The 20,598-nt window shown below is 40.4% G+C and overlaps 1 protein-coding gene across 6 annotated transcripts in view; it reads left to right on the top strand.

The window, feature by feature from the left end:
• TEAD1 (TEA domain transcription factor 1) overlaps nt 1–20,598 on the top strand; it is a 335,258-nt gene that overhangs the window by 90,218 nt on the left and 224,442 nt on the right. For all 6 annotated transcript variants that reach the window (XM_056802053.1, XM_016423443.2, XM_007497110.3 and 3 more), the window contains one exon: nt 16,416–16,672. In XM_056802053.1, the coding sequence (XP_056658031.1) occupies nt 16,525–16,672 (148 nt within the window). In that variant the 5' untranslated portion in view covers nt 16,416–16,524. The remainder of the gene's footprint in view (nt 1–16,415; nt 16,673–20,598) is intronic.

Raw genomic sequence — 20,598 nt, 5'->3', positions numbered from 1 at the left:
GGGAGGGTCAAGTGATTTGCTCAAGACTACAAGTGTTTTTCCAGTAAACAAACTTGAACCCATGTCCTTTGACTCCAAATCTAGTACTCATAATGAAACTGTACTCTAATTTTCCCTAGGTCCATTGTCTTTTTTTTTGTAAATGATAATAACAAAAAATGTTTAAAATGCCCTTCGACTTCTAACAGTCCCCAAATGGAGAAGCCATCGGCTATATTGTCTATAACCTGTAAACTTTCTTGGTGGGAAGCTGGTCCCACTTTTCACCCCACTGACAATACTTTTGTCTTCCCTTTCTTGAATGCCCCTGATTTTAGAAAATGGCCCACTTGCTTCCTGGTCTTGGCGTTTCCATTTGCAGCCCACAAAGCACTTACTGCATAGCACGTCCCCAGGGGAAGAAAATTAGTCTGTAGCAAGAGCAAGCCCATGACATTTTCCTCAAGGTTATTGTGTGGATAGAGTGTTATTTGAATGTGGCCATAAAGGTTTTCTACTTCTTTTCTATTGGCTTAAAAAATAGCTCTTTCCCTCCCTCTAGTCTTTAGCTAATCATTCATTAGAATTTATTATCTTCAGCCCCTTCTTAAGCCCCCCACAATCTTCCCCCTCTTCCTAATTGTCACCCACTTTCAAAGTCATTGATCTACAATCAATCAACCAATGTTTATTAAGATGTTATTACATGCTTGCACATGAAATAGTCCACATGGGCCCTCAGGGAGTTTACACAGAGTCAGCAGTTAAGAGGCATTTACTGAGTTCAAGGTAGCCAAACTAGAGATGAGCAGACAAAAGTGAAACAGCCCCTGCCCTCTGGGAGCTTATAGTCTGATGGGCACAAGCTCAGATCTTTCCATTCTCTCACTTCCAAGTCTGGGTGGTTGGCAAAGTTTTGGCCACAGTCTCTCTCACATGCCAACTTCTCTTACCTGGATGCTTACAAGAGCCACCTAATGGGGCTTCCTGCCTTCTGTCTCTCCTCTCTTCCATCTCCCTCCAAACACATGGTAAAGTGATGCAGAGATTTGACTATGACCTCCTTTTCCTCAAGTAGCTTCTTATTGTCTGTCGTATAATAATAATCATAATAATAGTCATAACAACAAAGCATTTATATAAAACCTACTGTGTGCTAGGCATTATGCTAAATGCTTTGTAGTGATTATATCATGTGATCCTTATGACAACCCTAGGAAGTAGGTGCTATTATTATCCCCATTTTACAGATGAGGAGAAATAATTTGTTGCTATAATAAAAATTTTATTAAGTATTTTTTAGCAACAACAACAATAATAACAATATTCCATAGTCTGTATTCTTTCAACTTGCTCCTTGCTAACCCGAACCTAATTAACTTTCCCATTTCTGCCATTTTACTTTTGTTTCATGCATTGATTTGATTATGGCATTACTTTTCTCGAAGATATTCTCCATGGCTCCCCATCACCTGTTACTAAGGAGCATAGTCTTAGTCTTTCTTTTTGGACTTTTCACAGTCTGATTCACTCATGTCCTACATGATTTCTTTCCATGTTCCATATTTAGCAACCAAACCAAACTTCTTACTATTCCCCAACAATAGTTTCTTCTTTCGACCTTTCTATCCCTCTTTCTCTATACATAAAATCTTCTACTCCTCCATCGCCTCCATCATCTTCATTGATGCTTCCTTCAAGGCTCAGGTGAAATGTTACTTCCTCTGTGAGCTTGTCTGGACAACCATCTCCGTCCTCTGAACTTGACTTCATCATGCTCATCCACCAAATTATGGATGGTTGATTTGGCACTGGAGGGGACCCATAGAAATCTCCAGTCCAGTCTCCTCATTTAATAGATTAGGAAGGGAAGCCCTAAAGAATTAAAGTGATTTACCCAAGGTTTCATAAATAGGACATGACAGAACCAGGATTCAAATTCAGGCATGTTCCCAGACCCCAAATCTAGACTTTGTGCAGAAATTCATTTTACAGTTGAGCATTATGAAGCCCAGAGGAATTGTAAAGAACTTCAGTGCTCCAGTGGTAGTAAATAGCGAAACCTGGATTGGAATCTAGGTCCTCTGACACTTCATCTAGTGTATTTTGTCTCTTCATTTGCCTAGCCTCTGCACTTTTTAACACTAGAATTTCATTTGGATCATCATTGGCTTTTAAAAAATCTGTTACTTTCCATCTTAGAAATAATTCTGTGTATTAGTTCCAAGGTAGAAGAGTGGTAAGGGCTAGGCAATGGGGGATAAATGACTTTTCCAGGGTCACACAGCTAGGAACTGTCTGAGGCCAGTTGCTCTCAGCCCACTGAGCCAACTAACTGCCCCCAAATTATCATTCTTCATCAGTATGGAAATGAATTGGATTTTGTTGTGTGTTTAAGGACTTATGACCTGAGCACCATAGAGAAAGTAGAATCTATTCCTACTCCTAAGGATAGCTCATAGTCTTAAAATAAACAACAGGATAGTCATAAACACACCGAATTTAATACTGGGGCACCTAGGTGGCTCAGTAGATTGTCATATCTGGAGACAGGAAATCCTGAATTCATATCTAGCCTCAGATACTTAAAAATTTTTTTTGTTTTGTTTTTTTTCCCTTTCTTAATTCCCTTTTGGTTATACTTTTGAATTCTGTGTTTGGGCATCAAATTTTCTGTTCAAGTCCAGTCTTTTCTTTATGAATGCTTGGAAGTCTTCTATTTTATTAAATGATCATACTTTCCCCTGCAAGAATATAGTCAGTTTTGCTGGGTAGTTGATTCTTGGTTGTAGACCTAGTTCCCTTACTTTCTGGAATATCATATTCCATGCTTTTCGGTCCTTCAGTATAGATGAAGCCAGATCCTGTGTTATCCTAACTGTGGTTCCATGGTATCTGAATGATTTCTTCTTAGCAGTTTGTAATATTTTTTCCTTTGTCTGGTAGTTCTTGAATTTGGCTATAACATTCCTGGGTGTTATCAGTTGGGGATTAAGTAGAGGAGGTGATCTTTGGATTCTTTCAATCTCTACTTTTCCCTTTTGCTCTAGAATGTCAGGGCAGTTTTCTTGGATAATTTCCTGTAGAATGATGTCCAGACATTTTCTTTTGTCATCATCTGGTAGACCAATGATTCTTAAGTTGTCTCTCCAGGACTTGTTTTCTAGATCTTCCATTTTGTGGATGAGGTATCTCATATTTTCCTCAATTTTTTCATTCTTTTGGTTTTGTTTTATAGTTTCCTGCTGCCTTGTGAAGTCATTTGCTTCTAGTTGTTGGATTCTAGTTTTTAAAGATTGAATTTCATTACTAGCTTTTTGGTCATCCTTCTCTTTCTGGTCTGATTTTCTTTGGAGGTCATCTTTCATCTCCTTTGCCTCATCTTTCATCTCCTTTGCCTCATTTGCAAGCTGATTAATTTTGGCTTTCAAGACACGATTTTCTGTTTCCAGATGATTTATTTTGCTTTTTAAGTTCTTTTCCCAGTTGTCTTCAGCCTCTATTAATTGTTTCTTGAATTGTATTTTGAGTTCTTCCAAAACCTATGTCTAATTCGCTGGAGTTTCTGTGTTTTTGCTTGGTGTTCCTTGATCCTCCTCTGTTCCGTTTGCTCTTTGTTCATTGCCTATATAGAAGCTGTTGATTGTAATTGCTTTTTTTTTCCTTTTTTTGTTGTTTACTCATATTTCCTCCTTCTTTCCCTTGCTCCTCTCATTATGTCTTGCTTAGTCATTAGTCTTGCTCCTCTCATTATGTGCTGGATCTGTGAGTTTGGGCTGTTCTGCCCTGAAGGGGCTTCTTCTCTGTTCTGCTGATTGATCAGGTTAGTCAGATCTTCCACAGCTGACAGCAGAAGCTGAGAAGGAGCTGGGCTTCCTGCCCTGTTGTCAAGGTTGTTGCCTGTAATTTATTGTAGCCTTTGCCCTTGGAGCTCAGTCATCAAGGCTCTCAGATCAGTCTGGGGGAGGAGTGTTGGAGCTTGAGCTTTCCTGCCCTCTGAAGGCTTCTTATTTGCCCTATTGATGAGATTGAGCCAGAGTGGAGGAGTTGATCTGCAAAGCTGGATGTACCCTGAGGCCAAAACCTCCAGAAAGGAGGCGGGGGGAGGCAAGATGGAGCCTCTTGGTTGCAAATAGGCTGCCTGCTCTGCGCTTCTCTTCCAGTTGCCTCTATGCCACCTGTGTTCTGCGCCCTGAGCCTGGCACAGCTTTACCCACCCAGAGATTCCAGCCACTGCTGGAGGCTCAGCTCTGTAGGTGGGGGAAGGGTTCTGGGACCTTCCTTCTTCCTTCCCCTAAAACCCACATATTCTAGAATTCAGGCTTTTTTGGGGGGTGTATCTTTTAAGTTGGGTCCAGGAGGAGGGTTCCCTAGCTCTGTCCTGTTGTTAGATTTGGCTTTCAGTCCCCTCAAAGCATTGTATTTTTGATTGGAGAGGAAGGGTTTACAGAGGTCTGAACTATTGTTGTCTCTCGGCCACCATCTTGACTCTGCCTCTCCCCTCAGATACTTCTTAGATTTGGGCAAGTCACTTAACCCCAATTGTCTAGCTAGACCTTACCTTTCTTCTGCCTTGGAAACTATACTTAATATTGACTCTAAGACAGAAGATAAGAATTGAAAAGAAGAATTTAACATAAATAAATAATAATCTGTATAGAATCACTCATTTGTTGAGCAGTAGGGGTTTCTGACATTCAGCTTTAAGTACATTGTGGGCATTGTACTTTGGGTAAATCTTTAAGCTCTTTAAACAAATCTCTGCAAGATGTGATTATCAGTGTTAAATTGAACCCAGCAAACACTTAACGAAGTTCCTAGTATATGCAAAACACAGTAACTAAAGACCTATGTAATGTTTATGTGCTGTTACAAAATGGATATTAAAAGATGACATACTAGTTATTCCAGACAACCTCCTCTGATAAAAATTGTTGTCTCCCAGCTCCTCCTGCCTTCCCGTGCCATCTCTTCCCAGTATAGTATCTCTACATCATCTCCTCTGCTTGTCGTTCTTTGCAACATCTCACCCACCCATGCCCAGTATATGGTCGTATTTCTTGAGACACAAGTTTTCCATGATTCATGGCCATCTTTTGTCACAAAGCTGGGTAGATTGAGGGCTATATGGGTACCCCAAGGAACGCTGAAGTACTTGGAGCAAGGCAGTAGGTGGATCCTTTTTGGCTAGAGGGCAGAGACCAATCCAGTGTCCATCATGATGAAATCCTGGATGGATCTGTTGAAATGTTCTATATTATCCTAAAAACCAGGGACACAGGAGTTCCCTCCCCCTGATCAACAGGACGATGTCATTGTGGTTACTTTTTTATGGAGGGGGAGTTATTATACCAAGCCCTAGCCTGTGTTTACTTTTGCTTGGTTGAACACTTAATTAGAATGGATATCAAGCCCTGCTCTAGACAAGACACGGAGCTTGGTGCTGAGGATAAAAACGGCCAAACTATTCTTTCCCTCAAACAGCGTGTGTTCTGTGCTCATAGGTTTGCAGTCAGGATCAAATGAGATATTTATAAAATGCTTAGCACAGTACCTAGCACGTTGAAAAATGCTCATTTCCTTCTCCTTCCACATCTCTTCCCCTCTGTGGGTGATACAGCATGTATACAGATTAATTCAAGGTGTTTTTTTTTTTAATTGGGGGATTTCTTCAGGGTTTTAAAAAGTACCACAATCGTTTCCTGTTCTGCCTCTTAATCTCCCATCCCATCTTTAAAACTTCCCCTTGAAACCCAAAGAGTTAAGGCAAACCAGTTGATATGGTGACTACATTTTCACTATCCAAAAACCATCCTCCCTCTCTTTCACTCCAGTGGCTAGGAGATTAGGCATCTTTCTGTGATCAATACAGAGTGTTCACTTTCATCTGAGAGTTCAACTGTCTTTTAGTATTCATTTCATTTCTGTTATTTTAACCCTTCACTCTGGAGTAGTGGATGGAGATCTGAATTTGTGTGGCCCCTGACAGTGACTATGTGTCGGTCTGTCAGTAAACATTTATGAAAAGTAACGGCTCTGGTCCACGTTCTGTGCTAAGCCTGGGGATGCAAAGAAAGATAAGAGACAGCCCCTGCTCATGGATGGTTTCAGTGTCCTACACAGCTTTCGAAGAAGAAAAGCTTCTGATCTGCATTGGTAAAGGGGTTTTCCTCATCAGGAATTCCCAAAGCAGTGAAATCACAGATCCACTGTGTATATTTACAGAATCTTAGAATATCGGTGTTGAGTTCAGAGTTGGGGGATTTTTAACCCGGGGTCCAGGACCTTTTTTTTTTTTTAATACCTGTAGTTCATTTTCTTTGTAATCTTATATGGTTTCGGCATTTAAAAAGATTATACTGAGAAGGGCTCCATGATAGTTAAAAGGTTAAGAACTCCCCTATCTCTTCCATCCCATACCTAAACACAAGACCTAGCATTTGCTGAAAAAACTCTCCTGAGGTGGAATCCACTGTGCTGTTAGGCCATTGATTTGACTTTATGACAGATCTGCTATTAATCTATTTTTTTTTAATCCTTACCTTCCATCATAGACTCAATACTAGGTATTGGTTCCAAAGCAGAAGAGCAGTAAGGGCTGGGCAATGGGGGTTGAGTGACTTTCCCAGGATCACACAGCTGGGAAGTGTCTGAGGCCAAATTTGAGCCCAGGATCTCCTGTCTCTGGGCCTGGCTCTCAATCCACTGAGCCACCCAACTGCCCCCACTACTTAGTAAGGAGAAGCACACTAAAAATTTATCTCTGTGCAACTGGCATCCATTTTTGCTAGTTCTGCCATCTTGGAGGGAGATAGGAGAGTAAGTAGGTAACTAGCTGGCAAAAGCACCTTAAAGTTTGCAAAGCCTTTAAAAACGATTACCTCATTTTATCCTCAGAAATCCCTCATAAGCAGTTATTATGATACCCATTTTACAAATGAGGAAACCAAGTCAGGCAGCAGTTAAGTGACTTTGTTGGGGTCATATAGCTTGTAGATTTGAACTGAAGTCTTCTTGATTTCAGTCCCAGCTCTCTCTCCACTATACTACCTAGCTGCTAGTAGAAAAAGTCTAATATTATTTCTCTTTTCTTAGTCTAATGTTATTTGAAGAGGCAGTGATTCAGAAACTTAAAGATACCTATTACGCATTCCTTCCTCCCTAATCCTTTTCTTCTCCAGTCTAAATGTCTTCATTCTGTCCTCGTGATCATAATTCTCTTTGCCATCCTGGCAGCCTTCCTTTGGATGCTCATCCATTTCTTATCCCAAACAAGTTGCCCCAAATCAGAAATGGGAGTCCAGATGCTGTTCTTCCAGTCATGGGAGTCTCCCAGCTTTCTAGTACTGCCACAATCCTCAGGATGCAACCTCATGAACTTTCCATGAGTGGGGGCATAGCATGCTTGATGTTTACTGACCTTGGTCTCCATCAAAATTCCCGCATCACCAAGCTAGGAGGCCCATCTTGCACTCTGGCCCCATCATTAAGTCACTGCAGGTGACCGTAAATAATTCCCTTTCTCTCTTTGGGTCTGAGTTAATTTAGCTGTAAAACAATGTTCTCCTGGTTCTGCCTTCCCAGATTTCTTTGCATTGCTGGTATTTATCTCTTATATACATACATATATATACAATATACACGTTAGCTTATTGAGGGCAGGAGCTGTCATTCTTTTTTCTTCTGTATTATCCGTATTCAGATGTTTTAAGGGCTATTTGTCATGTGGAGGAAGGATTTGACTTGTTCTAGGGCAGAATTGGGAGCAATGAGTGGAAATTACAAAGAGGTCACTTGAGGCTAAATTTTGGTCTTGAACAAGGAGAAAAGCATTATGTATTTTACAGGATCCATGCTGTTTTTTTTTTTTTACTGACCTTTCTGCAAGAGAAGTTCCTGCCTCTTAAAAGTGACAGGGGAGGCAGGAAGAGGACCCAAGTTCAAATCTGGCCTTGGATACTTACTAGCTGTGTGATCCTGGTCAAATTACTTAACAAGCCTCAGTTTCCTCATCTACAAAATGAACCGGAGAAAGAAATGACAAACCACTCCAGTGTCACAAAGAGGGTGTGAAAATGATTGAACAGCAACTGAATTCCTGAAAATGTTTGAGGATTTAGAAGTTCAGTACATAGAAAAGTTTTCCTGCATCATGTGGGGCTCTTACTTGGTTATTACATAGGAAGGAAAGGGCCAGATTTTAAAAACAATGCCTGCCAAATAACCATTTAGATGACATTGCAATGAACATCTATATAGTAGCAACTCTGAAGCCAATTCAACTAGAGGACTCTGAGTCAGGAATGAAGGAGCCCTGGGTTCAAATTTGGCCTCAGCTTCTTATAAGTTGTGACCTTTGTCAAGTCACTTAACTTCTGTTTATTCTAATTTCCTCAACTGCAAAATATGGGGGTAATAGCACCTATCTCTCAGGGTTGTTCTGAGTATAAAATGAGATAATATTTTAATATCCTCAGGATAGTGCCCCAGCAGATGAATAAATGTTTGTTTCTTTTCTTCCAATTCATTCAACAAGCAGTGTTTTAAATATTAGGTGCCTACTATATAGGCATTGGCCTATGTTTGGGAAATGAATATAAAAATCAGGGGCAGCTGGGTGGCCCAGAGGATAGAGCACCAGGCCTGGAGATGAGAAGTCCTAGATTCAAATTTTACCTTAGACACTTCCTAGCTGTGTGAGTCTGAGCAAGTCATTTAACCCCCATTGCCTAAGCTTTACCACTCTTCTGCTTTAGAACCTATTGATTCTAAAATATAAGGTAAGGGTTTGAAAACAAATTAAACACCCCTTGTCCTCAAGAAGCTTACCTAAGACAGAGATATTAGACTGGGGAGCTCGTTTATGGTCATGCTAGGAGTAGACCTGGTGGGATGAGAGAGTGTTTATAAAATCTTTTGCTAACTTTAAAATGCTATTTAAATGTAAATTGCTGACATTATTTATTGTTATTATTGATTTAATCCTGTCACTAGAATGATTTCTTGGCAAATATGACCTCAAGCTTTAAAATTGTTTTGGTAGTAGAAAAGGAGAGGAAGATTTGCTTCTCTTCCTACTTGTTTCAATCTCCTGAAATATGGCAGGTATTTCATTGATCCATTCATTAACTTATTCATTCATTCATTCATCCATCCATTTATTTATTTACTAATTTATGTATTTGTTTATTCATTCATTTATTTATTTATGTATTGTGAGAGGGAGAGTAGGGATTCAGTTTTCAATGACCTTCATTTATTCCCCCCAATCTCTAATTCTGGGTATTCTGTCTTAGAACATGAAGCCACTGTGTACAAAAGAGGCAAAGACTGCATTGTCCTGGAAGGACTGAAAGAGTGGGACAAGGCGTTTATATGTTGTAGTGTGCAGCTGATGCTCGGAAATTCTCATGCTGTTGACTTGTAAAAAGTCAACTACATCCCTTTATCATCATCCAGGCTGTAACACAGTGCCTGGAGCATAGCAAACACTTAATAAATGCTGTTGTTGAGGATGATGATGATGATGATGATGATGATGATGATGATGATGATGATGATGTAGCAATAGTATTCATGCTGATGAGTGGGATGTAATTAACTGAGAGAATAGACAAGGGATCTGATTGGTAGTTGAAATACCACTTCCATCTGTTATACTCTTGGACTTCCTCCACAGAAGAGAAAATATAAGACACTTTGGACCAGTAATAATTTTTGATTATTTAAAAATGAGGTTTACTGGGATTTTTACAGTCTCTGGGCTTCCTTCCTTCCTTCCTTCCTTCCTTCCTTCCTTCCTTCCTTCCTTCCTTCCTTCCTTCCTTCCTTCCTTCCTTCCTTCCTTCCTTCCTTCCTTCCTTCCTTCCTTCCTTCCTTCCTTCCTTCCTTCCTTCCTTCCTTCCTTCCTTCCTTCCTTCCTTCCTTCCTTCTTCCCTCCCTCCCTCCCTCCATCCCTCCCTCCCTCCCTCCCTCCCTCCCTTCCTTCCTTCCTTCCTTCCTTCCTTCCTTCCTTCCTTCCTTCCTTCCTTCCTTCCTTCCTTCCTTCCTTCCTTCCTTCCTTCCTTCCTTCCTTCCTTCCATTCCATAGCTAGGAAGTATCTGAGGTCAGATTTGAACCTAGGACATCCGATCTCTAGGCCTGATTCTCAATACCCTGAGCCACTTGGTTTCCCCTTTTTACTTCTTTCCAATCCTTAAACGTCTTCTATTCCTCATCTTCCTCTCTTCCCCACAACCTTGTTATTACCTAGGGGTAACATTTAGAGCCAGAAAAGAGCTAACAAATATCAAGTCAGACTCTATTTTTTAGGAAAGGGAGAGGTCACTTGGTCACATTCCTGAGAGTCAAACCCAGGCCCTATGACTCCGGATTCAAGATAGATTGTATTCCTTATGGGATGAAATTTTGGGGCCTAAATGTGTGGCTGATACATTTCAGATCTTCCCCTGGTGCCCATTCTCATATAGAGATGAACCTGTGTCCTCATAGTTTAGCCAGGGGATTCCACTCTAGACCATACCGAGATGGAAAGCATTAGCGTATAAGCCTGCTGATGGACTCTTGGTTAGCTGAAGGACAGTCTAATCTAGTGCTGGGAAACTTGGACCCCCCAGAACGCTGGCCCCTAAATGCTGGTTTCTTTTGTCCATGAAACCTTCTGAAGACTTGGTTCACCAGGAGTGTCCATAATGATAGATAGCAAGCATAGACTCTTTGAAGAATTGAGTTAGAAGTAACTAGTCTAGATTCCTCTTTTTATTGCTTAGCAGCTGTGCCAGGACCAAGACAACAAATATAAAGAGAAGGGAAGCCCACAGGTTAGTGTCAGTGTCAGTGGATCTTCCTGGTAGAGGTTTGAGGCTAGGTCGTTGGCTAAAACAAGTGCAGTTGATTTTGCTATGAAACCCTTTTGGCCATGTGGGTGGCCCCCATTTGCTTGTCTTTCAGGGAGCATGGTTAGCAGAAGGAATAAGCCAAAGAAGGATTTCAGTCTTTGGTAGTGGTTCCCAGTGTCTATTTTTGGAGTGTACTATCATAAGACTGTTAAGGGTTTCTGGAAGAAGGTAAGCTTAGGAGGATCTGTTAACTGATAGAAAAACTAAAGAAAATAGAGATTGTTGCCTGGCTGGTGCTTGAAGAGAGAGCTGTGCTATCGGGATATAGACAGAGTGAGGCTTTCAGCAAATACCTAGGCTCAGATTCTGCTGTATTAGCTAGGGACAGTGCATGTAACCTTTTCCCCAATTTTTTCATTTGCAAATACAACATAAGATTTGTGATTTCATCAGTGCTGGCAAATACTGGATCTGGCTTTAATTTTTAATTCTGTAATTGCCTGTGTGACCTTGGACAAGTCACCTGGACAAATCCTAAGCTCTGAGAGATTTCTCCATTTTCTTACCTATAAAATGAGAAGTTTGACTAAGAGCGTCCTCCTAAACCTATTATCCTGTGAGCTTTCCACAAAAGTAGATTTTAAATCATCAATTGGTACTAATAATATAGCAATATTTATGTAAAGCCATGATACCATGCTAAGTGGCTTCCAAATATTGCCTGAGCTTTATACCCATTTTGTAGTTCAGGAGCCTGAGATAAATAAAGTTTAAGTCACTTGCCCAAGTTCACATAGCTAGTGTCCATGACTGGATTTGAACTCAGCTCTTTTTGATTCTAGGTCTGGTGCTCTAACCACTGTGCAACCTAAATACATTTCGGGAATTGCTTAAAGCTATGGATTATGTGACTTGTTACAGGAGCACATAGCTAGTATTAGCTGTTGAATTTGAACCCACGTGTTCCTGGCTAAACTTCTAGCCTGATATTGTTCTTCCCTTTAGATTCCTGACAAAATGGGTATATTAAGACCCCTTTAGAGCTTAAGTGGGTTGTTGTGAAAGCACAAAATAGATAATATTTATAAAGTCCATGGCGACCTTTAAAGTGATATGTAAATGTCAGCTACTGCTATTATTAATATCTCTTCTAATAGAAACTGATCCTTGAGATGGGAAAGTTTTAAAAAACTGTTCCTTGAGATGAAACACATCCTCATCTGTATTTTGGAGTAAGGAATTCCAACGTGCTTCAGCCATGGATTGAAATTTCTCATTTCGTCATCTTCAGGGCTGAAGTCCTTTAAGAGAAAGAACACTTGTAAATCATGAACTCATTTTCTCCATGAGAGTATTAAGTCAGAGTTGCCAGTTGTCTCTCTGCTACTCCATCATCCTGTTATTAGATATTTGAGTATTCACTGGGTATTTTCAGAATTCTGGGTCTTATTTAGAGTTGGTGACACTTAGAGAAGACCTTGAGAGAGCCTTTAGAGTGATCAAAAATATGCCCAAATTGTACCTGGATGATACAGGTGGATGATGTTTGGCTAGACCATATCTGTCACTGATGGAGACGTGTGTTGACAGGAACTCAGAAGTGAGGGTTGATTGGGTGCACACTGACATTGGATATGTGCTAATTAATTCAATTTAAGAAGAGAACAGCCAACTTCTTTGGAAGGTACTGAACACTGTGAACCTATGTAGGGAAACTGGATTTTGAGATGGGGAAGGAAGAGTTGATGGATGAGCCATTCTGGCCATGGCCAAGCATTTCTGTGGGTATTCATTTAGGGGTTACTCTTTCTTAGTCCTCCACTAATGCCTTAGGATTGCAATAAGGAACATTGCCCTTGTAGGGCTCCATGGACTTTTTTAATCCATACTGCTGGGGCATCTGAATGACCTAGACTTGTTCTGGCACCTGTCCAATGTAGTAACTCCATCCTTCTGAGCCTCACTTGGACCTGCTGTATAAAACAGACACTGAATTCTTTGTGTTTCAAGTCTTTGGATACTTTAGAATTAAAAAAAACAAACAAACTCTTACCTTCAATCTTAGAATCAATAAAAGTATCAGTACCAAGAAGAGCAGTAAGGGTAGGTAGTTAAGATTAAGTGATTTGCCTCAGAATTGATATTTTTATTGATCCTAAGATGGAAGGTAATGGTTTTAATTTTAATTTTTTTTTTAAACCCTTACCTTCCGTCTTGGAATCAATACTGTGTATTGGCTCCAAGGCAGAAGAGTGGTAAGGGCTAGGCAATGGGGGTTAAGTGACTTGCCCAAGGTCACACAGCTAGGAAGTGTCTGAGGCCAGATTTGAACCTAGGACCTCCTGTCTCTAGGCCTGACTCTCAATCCACTGAGCCACCCAGCTCATATGGGTTTTTTTTAAAGTATACATTCAAATTTGAACCCAGAACTTCCTGTCTTCAGATTACTAGCTACCTTCATTATTATTATTGTTGTTGCTGTTAAAAACCCTTATCTTCCAGCTTAGAATCAACATTGTATATTGGTTCTAAGGCCTGCCACATATTCATGGTCTTGTCTGGGTGCTGCCCATTTGATTGGCAGCTGTTTCAAGTGTGGTAGAACTTTTAAATGGGTGAACGCTATGCCCCAAATGCTTTGCTTCTGAGCTATGCACCAGGAACAACAGTTTTTATCATGGGTCTTAATTATATTCTTAAGGGCCAAAGTCTTTGTCAAAAAATCAGAATTTTTATATGCATCTGAACAAGACTTTCCTGACCTCGAGATGGGGCTGAATTCTCTTTCTCCTACTGAGGATGTGGTAATAATTTGGAATTTCCTGGTACCATACTATGGATTTAGACTTGGAAGGGACCTTCCCTCCCTTTCATTTTACAGATGAAGAAACAGAGGCCCTCAGAGGTTAAATGACTTATCTAAGGTTAAACTGTAAGAACTGGAGGAGGCAATGAACCTCGGGTGTTCTTGACTTCACTCCCAGTGCACTCTACTATCCCAGTGCTACCTCTTCTCAGTTTTATGGCAGTCCTTTAAGAACACAAGTTCTGTGACTATGTCTGTCATATAGAGGAGTAAAAGCTTCTTTGGAGGCCAAAGAGTGGAACAGTTTATTGAAAGAATGATCCACGGGAAGATGCCACATTTTTGGCAGAGTGGAGCTTTTTTTTAGAGGGGAGAGTGTCTGTGTTCTTGAAAGAGGGAGGCTAGGGAAGAGCCCCAGCTGAGGTCATACAAGTGGCATGCTATTGTGCTTTTGACTCTAAATCTAGTCATTTTCCTGCTAGATCATACTGAATATACTTTTCCAAAGCTGATTGAATTCAGATATGTTTTATGGTACTGCTGGATTATGGAGATCCCTCTTTCCATTGGATTTTTATTGCTGTAGTGATTGTTGAACTTGTGTTTGGTGTAGTGATTTAATATATTAGATGTCCCAGGGCGGACAAAGGATGATTGGAGACTCCTCTTGGAAAATGACACACCCTTCATAGTATACAAAGTCTAGTTGCTAATTATGTAAAAAAAAAAAGTTACCCTGGAATTAGAAAGGGACAAAAAAAAATACTAAACCTCGTATGCCTTTTTTGTTGTTGTTGTTTGGAAGGATCCTCATCTTTAACTTTCATCTAACAGTTGACATTATTGACTACTTCCTCCTACTGGATATTTTTTTCTTTGGGCTTCAGAAATATCACTCTCTCCTAGATTTTCTTTGCTTTTCTAAACTGCCTTTGGCTTTCTTCACTGGCTTCTTTTTCTTGGTTCTTCTTCAACCCTCAACGGTGAAGAAGACTCCCAAATCTCTCTCCAGTTCAGACTTCTGTTTTGAGCTCTAGCACCACCATTCTTGTTTGTGATTAGGATATCTTTACCTGGATTGCCCAGTTTTCTCTTTAGAACCAACATGGCACTAACTGAGCCTCAGTTGAGGCAGTGTAGGATAGGAGATAGAGCACTGGGTTTGAATCCAGTAACACCTGGATTTCATTCTTACTTCCAACATTTAAACTTGTCTCTCTGTCAGACTTGGCTGTTTCTATCCATAGTATGAACATTTAGACCCTCTATTGTTATTGAAACCATAGCCTCCTGTTTTACTTTTATCTTCTTCGTCTCCCATATCCAAATACCTACCAATTGCTGGCTCTCACTCCTCTGTAAAGTGTTTCACATCTGTTTCTTCTTCCTCTACTCAGAACCTTTGGGCCATACCCTTATGGATAATGTTGGGTTTGAGTGCTGTAAGAGTGTCCAAATGGGTCTTTATGCCTGCCCCAGATTTAATCTTTTCTCTGGCTAGTTCTAGTCTTGTCATTCATTCTTCTACTGAAAAAAGAAAGAAGAGAAAAAAGAAAAAAGATCACAATTCACCAAAGTAACTTTAAACTCTCTGACGACCATTTCTTGCTGTCTCCAGTCCAGCCTTGTCTCACATGACTCCCCTCTTGTAGGCTTTAGCACTCTGACCCCTGAACATGACTCTCCTTTCTCATCTCAAAGCTTCTGCCCCTCTTGCCTGACTTCCTAGGTGACTTCAAATACACGAAGCTTTCCTCCCTGACCACTCAAGTTGTTAATCTTCTTGGATGTCATGTAGCACTTTTTTTGTATGTCACTAGTTCGTGTGTGTGTGTGTGTGTGTGTGTGTGTGTGTGAGAGAGAGAGAGAGAGGGAGAGAGAGAGGGAGAGAGAGAGAGAGAGAGAGAGAGAGAGAGAGAGAGAGAGAGAGAGAGAGAGAGAGAGAGAGAGAGAGAGAGAGAGAGAGAGAGAGAAGAGAGAGATTTCTCTTCAGCCCTTTTAGATGGGTTTTTTCTTCCTGTCGGATTTTTATGCCTATATTGATTTATTATTCTTATTGTTGTTATATTAAAACACCTTGCCACCTTCTGTCTTAATATCAGTTCTAATAACTTCTAACCCAGAAGAGTAAAAGTCTAGGCAATCAGGATTAAGTGACTTGCCCAGGGTCACATCGCTAGGAGGTGACTTAGGCCATTTTTGAACCCAGGTTCTCCTGACTTTGGCCTAATGCTCTATCTACTATGCCATCTAGCTGCCCCTAATGCTGTAGTAATTATTGAACTTATGCTGACTCTCAAATGGGATCCACATATAAGTGGGCACATCTAAGATCGATAGTCCTATATATGGATGTACATGTGGTCTAAGTATATACTATATATATATATATATATATATATACACTGACTTTAATGTAAGCTCCAGGATAGACAGTATGGAATAAATTCTAATCTTGAAATCAAGATGAACCTGGGTTTGGCTTCCGCCTCTGATATACGTGACCATGAACAAGTCCCTTAACTCCTGTGATCATCCACAGTTTCTTGCTCTGTAACATGAAGATTAGAATAATGATGGTTCGGGCGATCTTACCTCACACGGTTAGTTTGAGGATTAGTGAGTACCAAGAGGATGATGCTGATGAGGTCGAGGACTGAAACTTTGTGTTTGTAGTGGGCTATTAAGGGGGATGGTGTCAGATAAAGCAAGAGGGCTTAACACATGTTTAAATGAATGGATGTTTTCTGTGATTTTGTCCTTACTCTTCTGTGGTCCTTTTTCCTTTTAGGTTTTTTTTTCTTTAAAAGACTCCAAGCTTTGGCTTGGAGACCCCAACCGTCACCATTGAGCCCAGCAGCTGGAGCGGCAGCGAAAGTCCTGCCGAAAACATTGAGAGAATGAGTGACTCTGCAGATAAGCCCATTGACAATGATGCCGAGGGAGTCTGGAGCCCAGATATTGAACAGAGCTTTCAGGAGGCCCTGGCCATTTATCCACCTTGTGGGAGAAGAAAAATCATCCTATCAGATGAAGGCAAAATGTATGGTAAGTCGCATGGAATTTATGTGTGTAGTAATTGGACAGGAACATCCATGTGATTGATGCTCGAGGTCTGAAAGCTCCATTTCCCAAGCCTGTGTCGTTTTTCGGTGATGGAGAAAAGCCAGGTGCCTTTACAGTTGTGTTTGCTAGATAGTTATTCCGATTCCCAGGACACCTTGATCTGGCATTAGGTGACTCAGGGAATTACCACTTCGTGGACTCACATGTGCTGGGGTAGGTACTGGTGTCTGGTAATGACCAGAAGTGGATACAAAGTCATTTGGGGCTGAACGATGGCACTAACATGAACGGAGCCGCCGAGGCTCATTTTCTTGAATTTTGGTCTTCCCTTCACTATAGAGCTTTATTTTTTTGGCAGCTTATGTTGTCTCGACGCCCCTTGGCCCTTTCTCCACGCCACGAAGCGGTGGCGGCGTTTCCTCAATATGCTCCCACTGTGACGCATCTCTCTGCAGCCGGACGCTAAGTTAGTTCCATGTCCTGCCTGTTCCAGCTGGTGGTTCACCCTGAGAAGCTTCCTCAGAGTATGCATGGATGTGTGCACAGATTTGTGCTGGGATTAGTTGGGCTCCCCCCTCCCCCCTTTTAAGTAAATATTTTTCACTGTGGAGTTTTACTTTTGGCTACTTACCTTGTGCGAGGCAGATGGCAGGTGGGGGGGGGGGAGGGCTGTACATCTTGCCCGCCTAATTGTGAACACGAAGCTGACAGAGTTTGTTCTGTGACTTGAGACTAAAGAGATGCAAACAAACATCCCCGACTAGAAGAAGGCTGGGTGTTCGGAGCAGCAGCCTACCTGAGACAGTTAACTTAGCACCAGAGTCATTTATTTCTAAATAATTTGAAAGGTTTTCCATAATGGGGTGTTGTGCCTTTAATCATGTTTCTTCTCCATCAGGAGCCGTAGGAGTCTGCAGGATAAACTAGCCCATACTGTTAAGGAGAAAGCAGATGGCTCTGCAGCTGCCACCAGCTGTGCCCCCCTTCTTCCCCTCCCCTCCCCCACCCCCTCCTAGTAGGACTTGGATGATGTAATGGAAACAAGGAAAAAGAATTTTTTTTCTTTCTCTCCTGTTGGAGGCTCTCACAGCCTGTCAGTGTCACCTAGAGAGGCAGAAACAAACCTTAAGGCACTCGCTTGCAGCTGTCATGTGACCCTTGCAGCCAAATGAAACATCATGTCTGGAAAAATAGACTTGGGTTGAAGCCGCTCAGCTGCTGTGGGTGGAAAGTTTCAAGGCCTCCGTTTCCCACTACTCGCATGTTATTGTTTCTGTAGCCGGGGAAGAGAGAGGGGCTCCCCTTTGGCAGGCTGGCTGCTTCTTTCCTTCTGTTTTCCAGTGCCCTTTTAAAAAACTTTTGGGGTTCTCTTAAACTCCACAAACACCGGTAAATAGGAGTATTTTCAAAGGCAAAGGACAGAAAAAAGGGAAATGTTTATGAAACCGGGAATTTGCATTTATGTCCAGCTTGGTGTTTGTGTGTGTGTGTTTTTAAAGATGTTAGAAATTCAGGAGAAGAGATCTGAAGCTGTCCTGTATTCCTCTTCTCCCTCCCCGCTAAACCTCTAAAAACCTCTCTCGTAGCAGTCAGAGGCAAGCAAAGCTCATCCACACATTGATTGTACAAAAATAGCACAGCGAATAAAATACTGGGTTTGGAGATCAGGAAGCCTCGAGTTCAGTTCCTGTCTCAGACATCACAGAGCTGTGTGACTCAGGACAAGTCATTTCATCTCTGTTTGCCTCAGTTTCCTCATTTGGAAAACGAGAGTGATAATAGCACCTACCTCACAGGGATATTGTGAGGATCAAACAAGACAATATTTGTTTTTGTCTTTTTTTATTTTTTAAATTAATGTAGAATATTTTTCCATGGTTACAAGATTCATGTTCTTTCTCTGCCCTTCCTGGGCCCCCTTCTGTAGCCAATGCACAATTCTGGGTTTTACATGTGCGAGACAATAGTTGTAAGTAAAACGCTTACTTAGGAACATAGTAGGTGCTCACTAAATGCCGATTCCCTGTCTTTTCTTCCCTCCTTCCTCATTCCCATTCATATTCTACATTGAAGATAGATCTATGAAATTAATCCTTTAAAAGAGAAGCCAAATGCAAAGATTATTTCCCAGTTAAACACTTTCCTTGAACTTTTAGCTGAGGTAATTTGTGCAAAAGTTTTTTTTTAAATTTTATATAACCAAACCTGTCCATTTCCTATGTCCCATGATCAAATTAAATCCAGTCAGCAAGAGTTTATTAAATACCTACTATGTGTCAGGCTCTGAATTAATAGCACGTAAGGATATGGAAAGAGGAAGGGATATTAAAAAAAAAAAAAAAACTTTTCCCAGGAAGCACAAACTGGAATGAATCTTCTTAGTTCTCAGTTTTCAATGTAGCCACAAATCCTCTACTTTGTCACAAAGTTTTTCCCCATCTAGAATTGTGAAAAGTATCTCTTATTTATCTGAACTGTTTACAATGTTACCTTTTACACAGATTTTTTTTTTATTGTTTAGTTGTCTTTCAGTATTGCCTGACCTCATTTGAGGTTTTCTTGGTGAAGATACTAGAGTGGTTTACTACTTTCTTCTCCAGCTGATTTTATAAATGAGGAAACTGAGGCAAACAGTGCGTGGCTTGCCCAGGGTAACATGGTTACGAAGTGTCTGAGGCTGGATTTGAACTTAGGGAGTTCAATCTTTCCGAATCCAGGCTTGGTACTCCTCTTTCCATTATCCCAGACTAGATTTGAACTCAGGAAGTTTAATTTTTCTGAATCCAGGCTTGGCACACTATCCACTCTCCCACCTGCCAAGGTATATGTGGCGAGATAACGGTCCAAATCTGTTTTTTTGCCAGACAACTTTGCTATTTTCCCAGATATTTTAAATCCTTGCCCCAGTAGTTGGAATCTTTTTAGTTTTATGGAACAATATGCTACTGTTTTCTATATTTTGATATTGTATATCTAATCTGTTCTGTTGATCATCCTTTCTTTTTTAAATTAATATCAGATATGTATGATGAGTACTTCTTTGTAGGACAGTTTGAGATCTGGTAGTGCTACCCTTCTCTCCTTCCATACTGTTTCTCCCCTATTATTTTTCCTTGAGTTTTTATCTTTTTTTCTTCTATTTTGATGAATTTTATTTTTTTTCTGATTTTCTAAAGTGCTCTTTTTTATAAATTTAACCTCTAAAGGTTATATTTAGTATTCCTGCTTTTCAGCCCTTCTGAGAATTTTATGATCTAGCAGAATGGTTTTTAAAATGTGTTTTGGGAACCCTGAATAGGTTCAAGTTAAAAACTATTTCCATAATAATACTAAAATGTTTTAATTTATGATATGGCAAATATCAACAGATACAACTCCCTAGACAAAAGCTCTTAAGGGTGGTCCTCAATAATTTAATAATGTTAAGTGGCCATGAAACTAAAAAATTTGAGAATTGCTAATATAACATATGCTTAATTTTTGTGAAGATGCCCTGTGCTTCTGAGTAATTTATATATTTCTGTCTAATCTAGTTCAGTAAGAGCCAGAGATCCATCAAATTTCGCCCTTTTAAAGATGTTTTCATGTCCTTGATTTCTTTCTTTCTTAACTCTTTGTTAGATTTGTCTAGATCTGAATTTACATAGCTCCCAACTATTATAATTTTATTATCTTTCTTTTTCCTTTTCCTTGAAGTACTTACCTGCTATGCCATTCAATGCAGTTCTATATTTAAAAAGACATGAACTGCATATGGATTGAGCCTATCATTTTGCTGGTATGGGGAGCTTCCTGTTAAGATAACTTCTTCCTCAGTGCAAATCAGCACCTTCTCTGTAACTTATAGTGGCAGAGAGTTGACTAGAGCATTGAGAGATTAAGTGATTTTCCCAAAAATCATGCAGCCT

The sequence above is a fragment of the Monodelphis domestica genome, chromosome 6 (assembly GCF_027887165.1).
Source record: "Monodelphis domestica isolate mMonDom1 chromosome 6, mMonDom1.pri, whole genome shotgun sequence".
NCBI classification, from domain to species: domain Eukaryota; kingdom Metazoa; phylum Chordata; class Mammalia; order Didelphimorphia; family Didelphidae; genus Monodelphis; species Monodelphis domestica.
Note: the sequence above shows the minus strand (reverse complement) of the source record. Positions and strands in the feature narration are given on the sequence as shown.